This window comes from Beta vulgaris, chromosome 8 (assembly GCF_026745355.1).
Source record: "Beta vulgaris subsp. vulgaris cultivar EL10 chromosome 8, EL10.2, whole genome shotgun sequence".
Classification (NCBI taxonomy): Eukaryota; Viridiplantae; Streptophyta; class Magnoliopsida; order Caryophyllales; family Amaranthaceae; genus Beta; species Beta vulgaris.
The window spans coordinates 37207901-37229397 of NC_079209.1; the positions used below are offsets into that span (position 1 = coordinate 37207901).

Genomic DNA, 21497 nt, shown 5'->3' on the forward strand with positions numbered 1-21497 from the left:
CGTTCGCTGTTGGGTTGCCACTGCTCTACCCCGTTTTCTTCTCTCTCCTCTCTGTCCTGCGACCACCGCGGCTGGTGTCGTCCTAGATTAAGGATTGAGTTTGTATATAAATAGTTGGTTTGGGAATAGTTTTCGATATTTCGTTGTATATAATATTTGGGGATTTAGTTCATTTATAGGTGTATTTAAGGATATTTTCCGCTGCGAAGTAATCTATTTAAGAGTTAATTATTGGTTATGGATGCTGAGTGTGTTTCGCTAGCAGCTCGGAAGAGCGGGCTGTTACAGATGGTATCAGAGCTTGAGTAGTTTTTGGACACGCTGTGATCTCCATATCATAGTGTAAGGGTTGAAAAATAGGTTTGATGGATTGACTAAAGAGTTAGGCATAAATGAATCAAGCCGTATGAGCGTTTGCGCTTACGCGTGTACTATATGAATTCATTTATTTGAATGAATATTAATTATGTGTATATTTGCTAATGTGTATAATGTTATCTTGTTATGACTTGATTGCTTCTCGTATTATTTACTTAAAATTGTGTATTCCGAGAAAATTTATATGATTTACTTATACAAATGATTTTCAAACGAGATCTCTGCAAATGAGATTATTGGAATCCAATGCCAACAAGTTTGCCCCTTTTGCTCTTTGCTCCTTGATATTGTGAGTCAAGTCGAAGTAGAGATTTTCTTTGCTCCTTGATTTCGTAAGTCGAGTTGAAGTAGAGAACCAAAAGATGATGGTAGAACGGAGGCTGGCCATTCATGTCTTGCGAGTTTGAGATTTTGATTTTCTGAAAATAACTATTTGCAAGTTTCGAGGACGAAACTTTAATTAAGGGTGGTAGTATGTAATAGTCCTGTTTTTAAGAGCGTTTATTTAAAAGCTAATTATAATTATTAAGTTAATTATGTTTCGAAAATTTCTTATTTTATTTGAGTTGCGAAGTATAAATTTTATATTGTCGTGCTCGTACAATATATATTTATATGATATTATTTATATATTTTGGATTTTAAGTTTAAGTTGAGTGGTATTTGGCCCAAATAGAAAATCAAAGTCGGGCCTTATCCCTTCTTGTTGTCGGTCTGTTTTCGAGGATAAACTCCAATCTTCTCCTTCTTGTCGGTGGTTTTATAAAACCCAAAGATTAGAAAAACCAAAGAAACCCAAAATGAAACCCTCCCCTATTGCTTTGCTCGACGAACCAAAAATCCCGAAACCCAAAACCCTTTTCTTCCTCTCTCATATCGTCGGATACCACCGGAGCTCCACCCTTCTGCCTCGCCGGCGTTTTAAATTCGTCGGAGCCGTGTTGAACCATCGAAACCCTGTTGCTGTTGTTGTCTTCCGTTCGCGTTTCCCCTGTTTGTCCTGTTCGACACTTCTCTCGCGTCACCTGTGCCGCCTTACTGTCGCCGGTGTTGCTATCGTGTTGTTGTTGTTGTTGCTGCGGTGGTTCTTCGCCCCTCTGCTCGTGTTTCTCTCTCTCTTCTCGTTCGCTGTTGGGTTGCCGCTGCTCTGCCCCGTTTCTTCTCTCTCCTCTCTGTCCTGCGACCACCGCGGCTGGTGTCATCCTAGATTAAGGATTGAGTTTGTATATTGATAGTTGGTTTGGGAATAGTTTTCGATATTTCGTTGTATATAATATTTGGGGATTTAGTTCATTTATTGGTGTATTTAAGGATATTTTCCGCTGCGAAGTAATCTATTTAAGAGTTAATTATTGGTTATGGATGCTGAGTGTGTTTCGCTAGCAGCTCGGAAGAGCGGGCTGTTACATTTACCTTTTGAGTTAGGATCATACCTAGGTGTGTATGCTCCTTTAGGTCGTTCTTCCTTGTCATGTTCTTCAAACTTCATAGCTAGCTTGGTTACATCCTCAAAAGTATGGTAGGAAGAAACTTCAACTCTCTTAGCTATGCTTCTATTCAACCCTTTAATGTACCTTGCTGTTTTGTGCTTATCTTTCTCCACTATATCACATATGAGACCTAGTTTTTCAAACTCCATAGTGTATTCATGTACACTTTGACTACCTTGGCTCATTGATGTAAGCTTTATGAATTGCCTTTGTTCATAATCATCCGGCAAAAACTTGTCTTTAAGCTTCCCTTTTAGTTTCTCCCAACTACATAGCTTAGGTTTGTTTTTCTTGGCTCTTGGTGCGTGCAAGCCTTCAAGCCAAATCCCAGCATATTTTGTGAGCCTTATAGCAGCAACCTTGAATTTCTTTCGATCATCAAAGCCTCTATACTCACTTACCTTCTCTAGTTGTCGAATCCATTCTAATAAGTCCTCAGGTTTGCCCTCACCTGTGTAATCCTCAAGCTTCAACCCTTTATCATCTGGATATGAGGCCTTTGGTGGGCGTGACTCAGCTTCATCCCTTTCATCCTCCGACTGTGCGCCTATGTATGACACACTATTGGGGTTGAGTCTCTTGTTGATGATGTCTGCCATAGCATCCATGCGTACATCCTTCTTGTTGATGCTCACTGCCATAGCTTCTAGGCGTGCATTCATGTCACTCATAGCCTTAGCTAGGTTCTCTAATTCGGACATAGCTAGGTTGTCTCCAAGTACCTCCTACAACTTCTTTGATGTTTTTATGGATCTTGGATCTTTTTCTTTCACCAATCACTAATAATATTGTAGTACTTTGATGCTTTATGAAAAATCAAGAATCTTGGAAAAAAGATTGGATCTTTAAGACTTTCTTGAAGATCTAATACTCCCCCTTTTAGGAAAAAAAAAATTCAGACCCTTCAATGGATGTGTAACCTTTGCTCTTGATACCACTTGATATGATTACTAAACTATGAAGTCTAATAATCAAGTTATTCACTCCAAGATTTCGAACAAACAATCAAACACTCAAACAAGGATATGAATTTAATCAAGAACACTCCTGAACCTTGATTAAAGACTCTTAAACACCCTTAAAATCACTCCTGAAATTAAGTTGTTTAACACTAAGAACTAATCACTCCTGAAAAGTTATTGATGGTTTTCAATTGCAAGCATACAAGCACACAATCAAAGAAGCTCGAAATTTACTCTAAAAACTCTAAGTTTATTTGAACGAAAATCAATCCCTTATATAGGGTACAACTTATCCTACTTTAACTAGGAAAACATAAACACTTATCCTACTCCTACTTTACTTTAGACTCCTATACTCCTACAAATAACATGTACAAGTCACATGTTTATCTTTTTAACAACTCTATCTTTTTAACTACTTATGACATAAAACATAAAGATAAACATAGCAATCCTAATTCTACTAGGATTCTATGTAGCAAGCTAGGAGTAATCCTAATGAGAGTAGGACTCCTCTTCACTTCCTTCCACGCCAACTTCAAGGTTCCATGTTAGCACACAAGCTAAAACTTGATTCTTGTTCTTGATTTGAAACCCTAAAGTATCCATGACCAAGTTAATAGGCTCATGATTAACAAGTGCCTTTGCATCCATATCAATTAGTCAAACCAAAAGGCATCACCGTGAACTCATAATTTCCATAGCGAGTCTTAAAGGTTGTCCTTGCGATATCATTCTCCGCAATCCTTAATTGATGATGACCAGACCTCATGTCTATTTTAGAAAAGATTCCAGCCCCCTTGAGTTGGTCAAACATCTATTCTCGGAAGTGGGTATTTGTTCTTGATAGTTACATTATTTAGTTCTCGATAGTCAATGCATAGCCTCAAGCTCCCATCTTTCTTTTTCACAAACAGTACTGGTGCACCCCATGGTGAAGAGCTTAGTCTGATGTAGCCTTTCTCTAACAGCTCATCCAGTTGGACTTTTGATTCCTTCATTTCTGCAGGTGCTATTCTGTATGGGGCCTTAGAGATTGGTCCTGTTCCGAGCACTAAGTCTATGGTGAATTCAAGATTTCTCACTGGCGGCATTCTTGGAATCTCGTCAGCAAAAACATCTGGAAACTCACTCACCACTGGTACCTTTCTAGGTTCAACCTATTCCCTTATTTCTTGAACACTACACATAAACAATGGATACCCTTTCCTTATACAAGACTGTAGTTGCAAGGCATAAATTATCCGTAAGCCCTTTTGTTTCCCTTCCCTCCTGTAAGTCACCCTAACCTTGTTTGGTCCGGTTAAAATTACCTTTTGAGCCTCACAATGGATATGACCCTAATATTTTCCAAGCCAATCCATCCCAAGGATGACATCTAGGTCTTTCATCTCATACTCAATCAAGTCATACGGGAATTTTATTCCTGCTATAAGTAGAGGTATTTGCTTATACAACTTAGAACAATGCAATTCCTCTCGGCCTGATGGTAATGCAAAACTAACATAAATATATTCTGGACTGGCTAGTCCTAGATGTTCACCTAGGGTCCCAGTCATGAATGAATGTGATGCTCCTAAATCAAATAGAACTTTAACAGGCATAGAATTAACAGAAAAGTACCAACTATCACATCATATGTGGCCTCAGCCTCACGACCATTTATTGCAAAGATGCGCCCCTTGGTCTGATTATTTCCATTCCCGTTTCCTGGCTTAGCACTCCCAGATTGTTGAGTAGGGTTTGACAGGTTAGAAGCTATGGTCTTGTTATCTTGGGCAGAAACAGGTCGTTTTCCCTCAGATTTCCAGTAACATTCATACTCATGATGACCTAACTTTTGGTAATACCTATAAGTCACTGGCTTCCCTTCACAGTCTTTTCCTAAGTGGGTCTTGTTACACTTCTTACAATGGAACAACCTTTTGGGCCTCTCTCCACCTGATTGATTCCTTGAAGTCTGATCATTGGTCCTAGCCCCAAGGTTTCTTCCATCTCTTCTTTCGCTTCCTCCCTTAAACTTTTTCTTATTCCCCTGGTGCGGGTAATTGTCATTCCCTTTCCTCTTTTCTCCAGAAGAGTTCCCCTCTAGTTCCTTCCTCTAATCCCATACAAGTGGGCAGCTCTCCAATAAACCTCATCAAGGGTGTTAAAGGTGGCTCCTCCGAGCTTGCGTTGCAAAGATAGGGTCAAGCCTTACTCTTAAGGCTTCTTTCAACTCGGCCCATCCAAAATTGCGCTCAGTCGCCAAATCATTTTTCCTTTTGGCTCCACCAAAGATCTGCTTCCTCCTTCAGATAATACACTGCGTTATTTAGCTTAAGTTCTTCTGGGAAGTTGATGGCATCAAAAAGCTTGTCAAATTCCTTAATCCAGTTTTCGAGACTAGATGGGTCCTCTTTCCCATTATAGTAAGGGGGTTTTGAAGCAAACACTCTCTTAAATACTTCTCCAGATGCATCTAATTCATTAAACTTCGAGGGTGGGGCGTTTGCAGCTTGGGATAAGGCAGCTGCTATTTCAGTCAACTTTTTCAAAGCAGAATTCAATTTGACACTATTCCACCCCTATGCCTTTGAGACATCTTCGTGAGTGGAAAACAATAGATCTTAACTAAATGAACATATAACAGGTAAACCATCTCATTAATAATAATCAAATTGCATACATAGTTTCTTTATTCGAAAGCAACACAAAAATGATAATAGTAATAATAACCCCATAAAGTTACTACATTAACTTGTCAACTACGGACAATTATTTAAGACTAACATGAAGATCCTATTCATAATAATTCATAGGTAAGACTCCCTCCCTCCAAATTCTCTTTCATAGGTGGTCGGCGACAAAGGTGAGTATTCAAGACTCGGTGGCACTTCTTTAAGAGAGTTGGATTGTGCCTTTGAAGTGTTATCTTTAGGAGTTGTAGATGTATATTCTGGACTTGTAGAGCGAACTGATGGTGGTGTAAGATGATGAGATGATGAGGCTTCAGACATAAGCGAATTAGTTATTGGAACTTCTATGGTAGCATTAGCTGTAGACTCTAAGTTCCTTTCCCATGTCTTCTCTGCATAGTATAAGTCTCCCTCAAATGTCAACATATAAACTATCCATACCCCTTCATGCTCATGTTCATGCTTATTCCACTCATTTTCATTCCATGGTACATCCTCATATTTCCTAAAAAGATTTTCATACTTTGGAATTCTAGGCAAGTGAATAAGAGTTAGTAGAATTTTCCAGGGTTCAGCACTCATTTCTCTTCTTCCTTGTGAAACTAAGAACTTGGTGTAAAGATGGATTCCTTGAATAAAGATGATATAGTGTGATAATGCCTCTTAAAATAGGCGGCATCATAGTAAGTATCCCTTACAAACTCAAGCATCTGAAATTTAAAATTTAACAAGTAAGCATTTAATTTGCAAATAGTTAACCAAATAAAGTTGCATAACACAATTTCTTCCTCCTTATTCCACAAAAGAATAGTCCTAAAAATAATAATGCAACTCAATAAAAATCGACTTACTATTTAGGTACTCGAAAAAAAATCAAATTCTATCATCTTATTCTACTTATGCACAGAAAATGCTAAAACTTTTCTTGCCAAAATTATTTTTACGACCTTTTGTTTTTCCGAATATGTTTTATAATGAGTACTTGATTCAGGACAAAGAATAGTCGGGCCAATGAATTTCCCAGGAAAGGGTCGGTTACACGCAACGTTGGTGAGAGCCCAAGCCTTTCGTTGCCAGAAACATTACCAACCCAACTTATCCAAATCAATCGTTTTTCCTCAAATAATAAAAAGATTTTTTTTATGCATAAATATAAATATGAAAAGAATGCGAAACTCTCTAACCTATATGCCTATCCTTAAGTCTACCCATTAATTTTAGATTCCAGTTTCATATCCCTAGGTTTTTAAACTGATAACACTTTGTAACACCCCCAAATACACTTTAAAAAACTTATGCTTTCGTAAATACTTGGAGAAACTTAAGGGTAATACCGCCACGTATAAATACATTTTGGCAATACTATAACTTGATACACAAAATATGCAGCGGAAACATCTAACTTTATTTATAAAATAATATTATTATCCAAAACCACAATACTAATATGAAAAGTCTAAAGACTACTAAAATAGTGATCTAGTTCTAGTGATCCCAAAAGGTTCCTCCCATGATGCATCATGAATCATCAATGGACCTGAAAACTACTCCCCGTAAGGAAAGTAGGGCAAAGCCAAAACAAATAGGAAATACGAGTCAGTTGAAATACTGAGTACAATTACATGCACGACTTGTAAACTTTGTAATATATAATTCACATACTTTCATAAACATGCTTTATTCCGCAATTCTAGTGATAACAAAAGATAAGATCAATCGATTATTACTCACGTTACCACCAAAGAATGTAACTCCTTTAATAATTCCATTAAAAGTGGAAAATAATAATATAAGAACTTAACTTAAAACCCTTTCCTTGATCCGCGGATCCTAAGTGTGCACAACCCCCAAGCTAGTATCCCTTTATGAATACAAAGACATTGGATTAACCTTGATGCCAACTAGTGGACTTGGAAGAACCCTTCTTGAACAAAGCCAAGGGGTAATTATAATAAGAATAACATATATATGGGTAAACCTTTCCTTTAATTCAAATAAAGAATTATGATAACAAACTTAATTATAGAAAAAAGATAATTTAAACTTTTGAAATCAAAACTTAGGCTTAATACCACTGATTTGTAAAAGTATATTATTTCCTATACTTTGAGTTAGCCACATGCAACTGATTAAAACAAGTGAAGCCATCTTTGGTTGTTATGAGCAACATGTGTATACAATACACGAACTAACAAAGCAGGAGAGAAAAAAAAAAGCTTTTATCTATAGCTTTAACTATAAGAAGATTTGATCAAGGTAACCACATATACCGATCTGTATAATTTGTACTAAAACATACATAATTAGTGTATACTTAACAATTAAACATCAAGCCACGTAAACGTACCTTGATAATTCACGAAACAAGAAAATCAACTAGTGGACATCGAAGAACCCTTCTTGAACAAAGCCAAGGGGTAATTGTAATAAGAATAACATATATATATGGGTAAACCTTCCTTTGATTCAAATAAAAAATTATGATAACAAACTTAATTATAGAAAAAATATAATTTAAACTTTTGAAATTAAAACTTAAGCTTAATACCATTGATTGGTAAAAGTATATTATTTTCTATACTTTGAGTTATTAGCCACATGCAACTGATTATTTGTTTTTTAAAACAAGTGAAGCCATCGTTGGTTGTTATGAACAACATGTGTATACAGTACCCGAACTAACAAAGCAAGAGAGACAAAAAAGAGCTTTTATCTATAGCTTTAACTATAAGAAGATTTGATCAAGCTAACCACATATACCAATCTGTATAATTTGTACTAAAACATACATAATTAGTGTATACTTAACAATTAAAGATCAAGCCACGTAAACTTACCTTGATAATTCACGAAACAAGAAAATCAACTAGTAAGGGAATGCTCACGAACGAAATCCTCCTATTAATTATAAACTAGCTAGTTCTAATCAAGACGATGAACAATATATGAACTCTAAAAGAAAATTATGTATAAACATGATTCATACTCAAACAATAAAAACATGTTTTTATAAAACTCAAAAAGATCAAAAACTAGGAATTAAAACAACTTGAATAACTAAAACTACTCAAAGAGACCACTCACTTTAGGGGAAAACTTTATAAAGAACTCTCAAGATTTTTGGTGAAGAAAAAGTGAAGGGTTAGTTAGAGGGGTATTTATAGTGTAAAATAGGGTAGAAAAGAGGTAAAACTTTCCTAAATCATTAAAATTAGGGAAAAGAATTTTAAACTTTTATAACACACTACAAAGCGGCCGTGCAGCTGGCTGTAGAATGCAGCAGAATTTTTTTTTTTCTTTATGAAAACTCTTTCCTAAAATCAATTTTGCTTGATTTTAAAGAGATTTTTAAATCTTCCCAAAATCAATTAAAATTCCATACTTTCTAACTCAATATAAATCTCATAAAAATCTGATTTTATAAGAAATAAAAAAAATATTTTCAATATTTAAAGTTTTCGATTTAATTTAAAAGAAACCGATTTTTCAAAACAACACTTATAAAAAAATTCGAAAATCACATACTAAAATGTATAATCTGATTTTATTACCCAAAAATGAATTTTGGATTTTATAAAATTATTTATCAAATACTACCTCTGTTCTTATTTAGTTGCAACATTCACCTTTTTGCACAAACTTTAAGAAATGAGAAAAGAGAGTATAATTGACTCACTTGCCCCTACTACTAGTACTATAATTAAATGGGCAGAGTAGGTGAAGTAAGGGTAATATAGTCAAATTATCCCAAAAGCTTTCCTAAAAAGGGAAATGTTGCAACTAATAAAAAACACCTAAAAGTAGAAATTATTGCAACTAAATAAAAACAGAGGTAGTATTTGTTTAAATAATTAATTTAATAAATAAGATAATGACAAGAGCAACTATTGTTAAAAAATTACTAAAATAACCTTTAAAATTCAAACTATATTTCCCTCCAAATGATTCCCTCCAATGTGATTTTAAAAATAGTTTAAAAAGAGTTTTGAAGATAAATTTTAGAATCATTTTAAATAATCTCAATAAATGCCTAAAAAATACGAGGTATTGCATTGCTAACTTAGAGAATTAACCTTTTGTTACTCCTTTATTGAACTACACATAAACATTACTAGGAGAGACACCGAAGAGAATCAGGTAGCAAACATATAATCATGACTACTGAACAATCATACCAATGACTAACATATCATCAATGATATCATGAGATTCATCCAACAAAGCTCATTCAAGAAGAAATAAACACATCATCAAATTTAGCACAACTACAGCCACATAGAACTAAATTCTAACGCCAACTGTGTAAAGGAAGGATAGAAATCCAGCCATAACTAGAAAACCCCTAACCATGAGAACATTCCAGGTTATTGCTTTTACCCTCATCACATAGGGAGAATAACTAACAGTTCCTTATCCTTTCTTACACAAGCCATAACATGCTGGAAATGACGATAACCCCCACATAAGAGATGATACTCAAAGATGGTATGAAGAATACCCATAATCCTCTTAAAAGCCCTCATGTTCCTTCTACCTTGAATGTTTTTATTCACTTGGCACAATGCCACATTTAATCTCAAACTTCTGCTTTTTCACAAGGAGTCCCAAATGGTCTCTAACCTTAACAAAAAGATAGGCATGCTAGCCTCTAATCAATCAACACACCAAATATGATAACATTCACCAATTATTACTCCAAGTTTACCAAAGAAGGTAAGTCCTCAAGAGTTAACTCAAATAATTCAATAACCCTAATAGATACAACTATGGGGTTACTCCGAGACATGACTTAGCGCTAGAGCAGCAACTAATAAACCCAAAGGTCATTTAACCAATCCAAAAGTCCATATGACTAAACTTGGTCAACAAATTTAAACTTTACAAGAGTTTTCCAAAGCAGCTCTAAACCACCAAATGTACGACACATGTACAACATATACAATACAACAAGCAGAAGTATATAAATCATAAAAGGTCAATCATGAAGTTTGCTTTCTCATCATGTCCACTCAAGCAGGCCAAACTAACATACCCATTAGTCTCAAACACAAACTCATCCTTCAAATAAAACTAACAATTTTGAGGACACAAGTATAGATTATATACCAAGCAATGGGCAAACAAAATAAATTATGCAAATAAGCTATACTAGAAATTTAACGATAAGAGAAAAAAACCTCCCTTTCGTCAATCCTGTTGAAGGTGCTATGAATTGCATATAGTTGTCACTCCTCCAACTCCCCTTTGCTTGCTTGAATGTCTCAACCTCGAACTCCTCTTCACATAAACTAACAGCTCACGAAATCATCTATTATATATAGGAGCACATAAATAATTTATATAAATAAGGGCCTGTTCTCCCCAGCTTATTTTCAGTTCAGTTCAATTCAGTTCAGTTCAGTTCAATTCAATTCAGTTCAGTTCAATTCAGTTCAGTTCAGATCAGATCAGTTCAGTTCAGACCAGTTCAGTTCAGTTCAGTTCAGCTCTTGACAATACTTTTACTCTCACATATCACTATTCATTTCAGTTCAGTTCAGTTCAATTCAGTTCAGTTCAGTTCAGATCAGTTCAATTCAGATCAGTTCAGTTCAGTTCAGTTCAATTCAGTTCAGTTCAGTTCAGTTCAATTCAGTTCAGTTCAGTTCAACTGTTTTATGCCGAAGAGAACAGGCCCTAAGTTAGGGTACAAAATTAAATTAAATTAAAGAGCAAAATTCCCTTCTAATAGGTCTTATTTACAATACCCAATTGACTTGAATATTTGATAGCAGCTTCTTTGCTATCAAGAACTCCATGAGAAGTGTAAACATGAGGTTGAGTTCATGCTGCATCAATGACTTGACAATGCATCAATATAAAAAACCCATGATAACTTCACGTAATTAGGAGTTAGGACTCAAGTTTGACTTTGCTTCAAACAATTAATTTATTGTAAGCTTAGTATTTGGGAACTTGCTCCATAGACGAGGCATATCATCAATAACAAACCCTCCAATTATTCTCAGAAATTATTTATCAAATAATAAGAATCTTGAATATCCGTCAAATTCATTTGAAAACTTCTTCGAAGATGAGAACACAAAGAAGGAATACGGCAACAAGAGTAACTTTAATGGCAACAATTAGTTTAAAGATTCAATTTTTAAGAACAATGTCCAACAGTTCCACGGTATAACTTCGCTCCACAAATTTCCCTAATAAGTCTATTCACAAGATTTAATTTTTCTAACCATACCTATTCAAATAATCAACATTCAAGGATTCTTTATAAGATAGATGATTGAAATTAGGTTAGAATAAATTGTACATGAACATGAATACAACAATCAGAATAAATTCGTTTCTAAATTGCTGGAAATATAAGTTAGATTAATGTATTCATGAAAAACATATATACTCTATATTGATACACAATATAGAGAAGAAACTTATTTACAGATAACAATTGACTGAACTTGATTGAATTCCTTGAATTCCACAAGAACAACATTGCGCCGTGATATAGAGGTCACTGCCTTAGAAACGAATTTCGCCATCTTCGGTGCAGATTCCTGATGACGTTCGTCCCCCGAGGTTCACACAACGATCCCCAACTCCGTGCACCCAGATAAGGATTAGAGTTTCTCAAGAACTGCTCAAATCTTAGAGAGAATAAGTCGACTTGTGTTTTTAGGGTTCAAGAGAATAATTAATAATCATCTCAGTTTTTAGAAGGAGGTATTTATATAAAATATAAAAACAAGCAGCATAAAACGCGAAAATCCGAAAACCACATAAAAAAGGATTCACCCGGGTGGGTCGGGCAGAGAGCGCCCGGTCGGGCCCACAAGCAAGAAATTGGGCGAAGAAGAAAAACTCGTCTCGCCTGGGCGTGAGGACCATCGCCCGGTCGGGCAAAACAAACCAGACATATGACTCGTCTTGCTCGGGCGGGTCGCCGACCTTCTCCCAGTTGGACACGATGAACCAGATCCAAAAATCTTTTTGCGTTCAATTAGATGTTATCCAACATTCTCAACCAGATAACATCAGGCTTGGCCCTGAGTGGTGTTTGAAGGGGCGGTTTCCCAAGGCCCAATGAGATAAGGGGCCCAGTTTTTGCAAAAAAAAAATAATCAAAGGTTTTAGAACCACCAGATAATAAGTTTTGACAGTGAGTTTCCTTCCCCCTATGGGACTTCTTAAATCTCAATCACCTATAAAACTCTGACACAAACCCTTCATTATTCCTTCCTTCTTTCTCCATTAACACACTTTTTTTAAAAAAAAAAAAAGAGAGAGAGAGATTTCGAATTTCTTCAATTTCACCATTGAGTGAATCCGAAATCGAAATTGAAAACCCATTAAGAAAGACGAAAATCCCAAAACCCATACAGAGGAGAGAGATTACGAATTTATAATCTAAATTTGACTCAATTTCTGAAAGGAAGATGAAGTTGCAGTTGAGTTTGAAAGAACTAGGGAAGGAAGTTCTCGAGAAAATAGAGAGAGAATGGAGAAACTGGATTTTATTTTCTGTTGGCAGGTTCTATTTTCTTACTTTTGTGGGGTTTTTTTGTTATTTTATTTTCATGTGTTTTTGGGTTTTTAATACAGTTTTGTTTGAATGGTGAAATTTGAGGTATTTGTTTATTGATATGTTAGATGGAATCCTTATGCTTTGTCTTTGTGTTTGTGGAATTTGTTTTGGATTTTTTAACTAGAATAATACAAACTTTGAGCGGTTTGCTCGTAATAATACAACCTTTAGATTATTTTTTAATAATACAAACTTCACACCATAATCCCTACAGCAAGACAAGTTTACATGTGACCTTTAAAACAGGTAAAAAAAATTTTAAAAGCTTTTTCTATTTCCCTTTCCTCCCCCACCCTTGCCCACCCGAAAAGAACCCCTGACCAGTCCACCACCTCCCCCACTAGTCCACCCCCAGCCCGACCCCACCCCTGAGACGACCCCTCGCCTGAGACTCATTTGATTCAGCGTCGAAATCGGCAGAAGTGGCGGAGGTTTGTCCGAGGGTTTCTTTAGAGACGATGTGGTGGTGGCGCGATTCTTATGGCACCCCATTTTTCGCCGGTGATGTGTAAGGCGGTAGAAAGTTGGAGAGAGAAAGTGAGGAGAATGATGGGGGAAAGAGACGACGAAGGTTTTCGGGGGCGGGGGCGGCTTGGTTTGGTTGCTTTTCAAGCTGGGGTGGCTGTGTTTGGTGGTTTTCGGAGGTGGGGGAGGGGAGATGTGGTGTTATCGGTGGTTGGGATGGGGAAAGGTGGTGTTTTTGAGGATAGAGGAGAGGAGACGTAGTGTTTTAGGGGTGGGGGAGGGCAAACGCGGTGTTTCTGGTGGTTGGGGAGGGTGGGGGGTGGGGTGGCCAGCGTGTGTGACGGGGTGGCCAATGCGGGTGGGGTGGAGGAGGGCAGTACAAGTGTGGTGGGGGTGGGAAGTACGGGTGGGGTGGGTGGGGGAGGGCAGGCGTGGTTGGGGTCAGTTGGGGTGGCCGGTAGGGGTGGCCGGTAGGGGTGGTCGGTGGGGATGGGGGTGGTCAGTGCGGGTGGTGGGGTGCCGGAGGGGGAGGGGTGGAGGGGAAGTGAGGAAGAGAGAGAAAAAGATGAAAGAAAATTATTTTTTATTTTAACAAAATTTTAAAAACAACCAACGAGATGGTGACACGTGTCTCTTTATACTTGTTTATCAGGTTACCTCCGATTTTGTCTTGTTGTAGGAATTTTGGTGTGAAGTTTGTATTATTAAAAAATAATCTAAAGATTGTATTATTACGAGCGAACTACTTAAAGTTTGTATTATTCTAGTTAAAAAATCCATTTGTTTTTTCGTATATTTTTATATGGGAGATTTGATAGGTTTTTTGGTTTTGCATGTGAGGTTGACGTATTGTTGTATGTAGAATTTTTTGTTGGGGTTTCAATTTTCAATTAAATTAGTATAGATGTGAAGTGAGAAGTTGATAGGAATTACTTGTTGGCTTATGTATATTAATTGTTATACTAATTTCTCAAATGTTGTTTATTTCAAATATTGAGTGCCATTAATAAATTTGTTTTTTTAAAATAAATTCTAGATAGTACAGGTCGTAGAGGGTACAACAAACATAGAATATATCTATTATATAAGCCAAGGGGAGCTATGGTGTTCCCCTTTGAAAAAAACTTTTTAACCTTTCATTCAATAAAAAAGATTACCTATTAAGATTTTGAGATTTTTTTCTCAATCATTACCCTTCCTAATTTAAAATATGTATATCAAAGGAAGTTCAAAGTAGCTAAAATAAACTTTCATAAAAAAATGTGTATTGAAAGAAAAAAGTTTATGATTGAAGAACAAATAATTAACATAACTAAAGCAATTTTCAAATCAATTACAAAACCAAAGTCATAAAATTTTAATTTTACCTAAACTTTGAAATGCAATAACAATATACCAACATCCATTAATAAGTAATAAAAATACCAAGAAAACAACTTCTTCATCAAGTAATTTTTATATTTTGTATTTACACCACATGATATTTAATTAGAACTATGATGATTGTAAATTACATCTTTTAAAATCACATTGAGATGAATTTTAATAATAATCGCTAAAATAATTCACGCACGCGTCGCGTGCACAAAAGCCTAGTATCTCTATTATATAAGGGAAGGGGGGGAGCAATGGTGTCCTCTTTTGAAATGCCTATTTTGCCCCCCTTTCCTTTTTAAATTACAAAAGGAATATCAAAATCAAAATCGACACTCAAAGAAAACTATCGAAAATTAACTTACAACACTCATTCACAAATCACTTAAAAGAAGAAACTTTACAAATCACTCATACAATTGAGAAAATCACGTTATAAAAATCACGCAAATTAATCAGAAAACTTTATTAAAACTTAAAATTAACATACAAACTAAAACTAATAACCTAGAACGTCAATACATACAAAAACATTTACAAAAATTTACTTACAAATCACTATTCTCAAGAACTATTCACAATTAATGGTGGGTCATGATAAAAAAAATAGAGGTGTATTTGTAGTTAAATCATAATTTGGAAGTTAGACAACGAAAAAAATTATTTACTTTTTATAGTGTTTCCTATATATAATGAAATTAAACTTTTAAATATATTTGGACCTATCTTTTTCTATTATATAATAGCGATTAATTATCAAGGTAAAAAGGTTTATGTAAAATATCATTCAAGAATTAAAGTACAACACATCTCTATTATATAAGGGAAGGGGGGATCTATGGTGTCCCCGAATGAAGAGACTATGTTACCCCTTTCCATTCTAAATTACAAATTCACTTACAAATCAAAGGGGGCTTCAAACAAAAATACCAAAAATATAATTATAATAATTACTCACAAGTCAACTAAATTCATAAAATTGCATAATTTATGTTATGCAAATCACTAAAATGAGGAAACTTTAAAAAAACTTAAAAATTCACTTACAAACTACAACCTATGAAAAAATTGACTTGAAATCAAAGTGTCCACTTTCTTTACAATTAATGAAGTACTGTACTTAATTCAAAAATCAACTAAAAAATTATAATATTAGATATCATAAATAAAGTTAACAAAATTTTTATTTTGTTCATAGAATTTAACTTTGAAAAGTATAAAAAAAAAAAAAAAAGAAAGAAAGAATGGTGACGGGTGAGAGACTCAAGTGACAGAAACTAAACCAATTAAATTTTGCAACTAAAAACAATTATACGTCATATGTCTAGTGCTCAAATTTTGACTCTTATCACTAGTGGAAAAATAAGGAAGGGCTGCGCTAAAAAAGGCCCTTAGGATTGCGCTTTTTGACAGCATCCCTTTCAATAGCAGCCCTTCACTTTTTAAGTAGGGTCGCGCTTTTCAAGTGCAGCCCTTCAAGCTTAGAAGGGATGCGCTTTTACCTAAAAAGCGCAGCCCTTCCTACCAAAAAAAAAAAAAAAAAAAATTGACATTTTTTTACTCATATATTAATCTCACATTTTCTGAATTTTAACATTTGCATTAAACTTTAAAGTAAACCATCCAAATCCAGAAGAGAAGAAGTTATAGATTTACAATGCAACTAAACCCAAATATACAGAAGAGAAGAAATTATAGATCTACAATGCAACTAAACCCAAAACAAAAAAAAAGAACGAAACGAAAATGAAAAAAAAGGAACAAAAACTAATATACTGAAGAGAAGAAATTATAGATTTGAAAATACATAGGTTCACTTTATCATGCAAAGGGGTTACTCTCCTTATTGCCATATGGTTTTAAGGTGGAACCTCCTTTGTGTTGTGAAGTGGACTCTCTCTCCTTGTGATAGGTGTGGCCCAGGCCCATATTTAACATAGGCAATTAGGGGAAGGTCATATATAGGTTAAAGTACATAAAAAGGAATAGCATTCCATCTGAAATATGATAAATGAATGATAAGACAAAGAACAAAATGAAAATGATAACAAAAAAGGTGAGATATACATGAACACATAACAAATGATACAAAAAAGAATTGACTACTTATTTCTGAATTGTTAATATGCCAAAAGATAGGAAAAACCAACTGATTCAAAGTTTAACCCTGATTCTGCAACTACTAGCTTTAATACTAATAAGATTTGTAGAGCTCAAGTTATCCACTGTCAACTTGCAGTCAACCAAAAATCTCACTTTCCCAAGCTTCATACTTTGGACTCGAATCGAAACAGGCTGATCCACCTTGAGGTCCAAAGGGATGTTTCCTGTCTGTTGCTGCTGCTGCAACGCCTGCATCAAAGTGTTCCCATACTGGTTTTGCCCTGAAAGGGTGACATCAGTTGCTGTTGTATTAAGAGGACCCTGATAGAATGCTGGGAAATGGCCTTGACATAAGTTAGTGTCCTTGTACCAAACGCTCATTTTCCCTCCTTTTTCGTAGTAAATCCCAATCTTCTTGTTCGGGTTTTTTGCTGTTACTCTGACATTAAACCTGGCATACAGGCTAAGGTCCAAGTTGAGCCTGAAATCGGTTATTCTTAGTCGATCAATCGAGTAGTCAGGGACTTTAGGGTGGAAGACTAAGTAGAAAACAAGGGCAAAAATGCCAACGACGAGTAACAGGACAAGCAGTAGAGAAAAGATGCAGCAAATGACTCTGCAACAGCAGCTTCGCCTCTTGGGCGGTGTAGCCAGAGACAGAACTGGTGGTAATGGTCGTTGGAAAGCAGATTGATTCCGCGGCATTGCGTCGCCTTTTTTTGGTTTTGGTGCTGCCTTGTCTATGATAATGGAAGTTGGATGAATTCTCTGGTTAACTCTAACTGGTATATCATCTGAAGGCATTGCAAATATGAATGATAGTGGTAATAATATTTGTTATTATCTGGTAAAGCTGAACGTAAAGCAAGATAAACAGTTTACTTAAAATAGGTATGCTGGTCGACTTACGTTAAGGATTTTATGTTTAGTTGCGTTAAAGGAGGAGTTGTTTTTTTTGGTTAGGTGGTCTGTTTCATGACTTCTTTTTCTCTTTTACCTAATATAGAGCCGCGATGAAACTTAAGTTAGTGAGTAGTTCAGCTAGGAATTTGTCTCATTTAATTTGTCCTCATACGTTTCTCTACAATATTTGCCTCATGTCATTATGGTCAATGAATAATAAATGGATATGAAAAAGTGAAATGATGTAGAGGAAGTTGATCCCTCTTCTTTTCACTAAACATGCACGATTTTTAATGATAGCTCCAATCTTGTTTTAAACATATCCAAATGTATTTTTGGATGTTCTTTTTTTCTTTTAAAAATAGGATTATTTACATGCCATCATTGATCATTAATAAACTTGCAATTTTGTTTTCCTATTACGCATGTATATTCTTTTCACGACGCTTTTATATTTTTAATTTAAAAATAGTCGAGTCCATTTAGAGGAAGTTAAACTTGTTCCAAATTAATTAATACAGTATATTGTAAAAGAAAAGGAAACTTTCAAAAAAACTATCTTTTATAATCAGATTTTTTCAAAAAAAAACTACCTTTTAAAAATTTTCTTTCAAAAAACTACCTTACATAACAAATTTCTTTCAATGTAATATCATTTTACGTTTATATTTAATATTAATTAATAAATAACAATCGCCATAGATGTTGCTGCCGATGGAGTAGCGAGAAAAGAAGAGAGAAACGAGAGGGGAAGAAAGAAAAGCAATTTACGGTGACTCAAATAATATAAAATAATTATCATTAATTATTATTATTATTATTATTATTATTATTATTATTATTATTATTATTATTATATGATTATTAATATTATTTATTTATAATTATCATTTAAAAATATCCAAAATACTATTAGTATTATTCATTATTATTACTTATCATTATAATTATTATTTAATATTCATATTATTATTGTTTAAATATTTTTTATATATTTATTACATTCAATTTAATTCAGTTTAGTTCAATTCAATTTAATTCAGTTCAGTTCAGCTCCAATCAGTTCAATTCAATTCAGCTCCAATCAGTTCAGTTCATTTTAGTTCAGTTCAGTTGTTTTATGCCGAAGAGAACAAGCGCTTAGTGATTAAACCCCATTTGAGAAAATGGTAGTATATTGAAACAAATATGTTATGTAAGGTAGTTTTTTGAAAGAAAATTTTAAAAGGTAGTTTTTTTTATTTTTTTTTATTATAAAAGGTTGTTTTATGAAACTTTCCTTTAAAATATGATGTATGTATATGTGATATAGTATATGTATATGTGTACTATAGCTTGTTTTTGTACATAATATTTTCTATATATGCTATAGTGTGATTCTGTCTGATATAGTGTATCTATTTATGATATGTGTATGTCTTTGTGATATAGTGTATTTGTGTACTACAATCTATTTTTGTGTTTCATAGTGTACGTAAGTTGTGATATATGTTTTATCGTGTACGTAATATTTTGTTTATATGGTATAGTGTGTTTCTGTGTATTTTATATGATATAATGTGTTTATTAAACTTACCTGGAATGACAGCTGAATTAGATTCGTCAGTTGATATTATAGCATATTGTTCGTCAACTTGATTTTCGAGCTCATCATGAAACAACTCCACATTTTCTACAGAAAATTATAGTGTTACTGTTTTGCTTATTCAAACGAATGTAATTATTGAGTTTGATGTTGCTACCTTCAAAACTTGGTGTATTATTGAGATCTATTACGATTGGATCTTGATGCTCAATTTGTACTGAATTGTGATGTCGTTCGTCGTCGAATACTTCAATGCTCTGATTTAAGTCGTCTATATTAGATGCTACAGTACTCTAGTTGAGATCTATTTGCTCAATTAAACTCGAATTTTCCATGAATTTCTCGTAGTTGCTCAATTGAAGTAGAAATTGTTGAAGAATCAATTTTGAATCAATATAGTGTTGCAATTATTGAATCAAATAAGAATAATAATTTATTTCTGAAAGAGATGTACGTATATTTAGATTTTGTATGAAACTGAGAAATAATTTGATTGAAGAGAGAAAATAATTTGTAGAAATTTAAGAGCGGGAGAATCTTCGATTTTGGAAATATTGAAGAGAGAAAGAAAATCGCAGATTTTGAAAAGTGAGAGTGAGTAAGGTTTGTCGGGAGTCACGTGTCTGGGTCTGATACACAGTATTTTTAATGTGAACCTGGTCTATGCAAGTCGAATTGTTTATTCAGTTGGTTTTTAAAAAGGGGCCTAATTTTAACTTAAAATTAGGTGCACGCAGTCCAACCCCAATATTAAGGAGAGAACCTGCCACCTTTTTGGTATAGTGACTAGTTTAATCTATTTAGGGACCAGGTTAATCTATTTTGTGATCAGTTTGATCCATTCAATAATGACATTCTTTAATCCATTTAGTGACTAGTTTAATCCGTTCGATAAGATTATCAAGTTAGTTTCTTGAAATTATCTTTTATAGTTTGATAATCAAGAAAAAAAAAGGAAGGAGAAGAGAAGGGATAGTGACACAATATTCTCGTCGGACCACTTCACTTGAGTTTCAGGTAGTCTTCATTTTTTTCAGGTAGTCTTCATTTTTTTTCAGTTAGTCTTCATTTTTTTCCGTTAGTCTTAATTCGTTTTCAGTTGGTCTTCATTTTTTTCAGTTAGTCTAAATGAAAGTAACTTAGGTCTAAATGAAAGTAACTTAGGTCTAACTGAAAGTAACTTAGGTCTAAATGAAAGTAAGTTACCTCTAAATGAAAGTAACTTAGGTCTAACTGAAAGTAACTTAGGTCTAACTGAAAGTAAATTGGATTCTTAGTTTTATTATTCTTTCAGTTAGTCTTAAATTTTTTTTCAGTTAGTCTTTTTTTTTTCAGTTAGTCTTAATTTTTTTCAGTTAGTCTTCATTTTTTTTTCAGTTAGTCTTATTTTTTTCAGTTAGTCTTAATTTTTTTCAATTAGTCTTCATTTTTTCAGTTAGTCTCATTTTTTTCCAGTTAGTCTTCATTTTTTTTCAGTTTGTCTTCATTTTTTTCAGTTAGTTTTCATTTTTTTCAGTTAGTCTTCATCTCCTCTCCTTGTATTAGAATTATCATCTTCTCTCCAACTTCTTTCCAGATGTATATATGAGAAACTATTTCTCAATTGTGTCAAACAATCCAAGAAAAAAGAGGAGCCAGAAGAGGGCTCAGCCTTGATAGTATCTAAATTTCAAAAGACATCGATTTCGAGCTCTTCAATTCTTTGTGCAAATGATTTACATTGCACATAATTAATTCTAACATATCAAATATTCCTGTCAAACAAAAAGGAAAACATTGAAACAAGAAAATGAAACTTATAGTGAAACAAAGTAATACCACAAAGCGGCGGTTGCGGTGTCCAGGAGTAGTGTTGAGATACTTCACCGCTTGAGCTCCCTTCGATGTCGCCATTGATGATTGTTGTGAAAGAAGTATAGAGGCATAATTAAGAGTGTTTATATATAAGGTTTTGAGTGAAAAAAAGAGTGGTGAAGT

At 34.3% G+C, this 21497-nt stretch overlaps 1 protein-coding gene across 2 annotated transcripts; it reads right to left on the reverse strand.

Annotated features, from left to right (window-relative positions):
- Positions 1-16908: 16908 nt before the first annotated feature.
- On the reverse strand, positions 16909-21497 carry LOC104901394 (NDR1/HIN1-like protein 6). Of its 2 annotated transcripts, XM_019251371.3 has the most exons (2): positions 21339-21497; positions 16909-17826 (listed from the first exon to the last, which is right to left on the reverse strand). In XM_019251371.3, the coding sequence occupies exon 2, from the start codon at positions 17735-17737 to the stop codon at positions 17084-17086; it is 654 nt and encodes a 217-aa protein (XP_019106916.1). In that variant the 5' UTR covers positions 17738-17826; positions 21339-21497; the 3' UTR covers positions 16909-17083. The 2 variants fall into 2 exon arrangements, with proteins under 2 accessions (XP_019106916.1, XP_010687265.1); XM_010688963.4 differs by lacking the exon at positions 21339-21497 and having other exon boundaries at positions 16909-18083.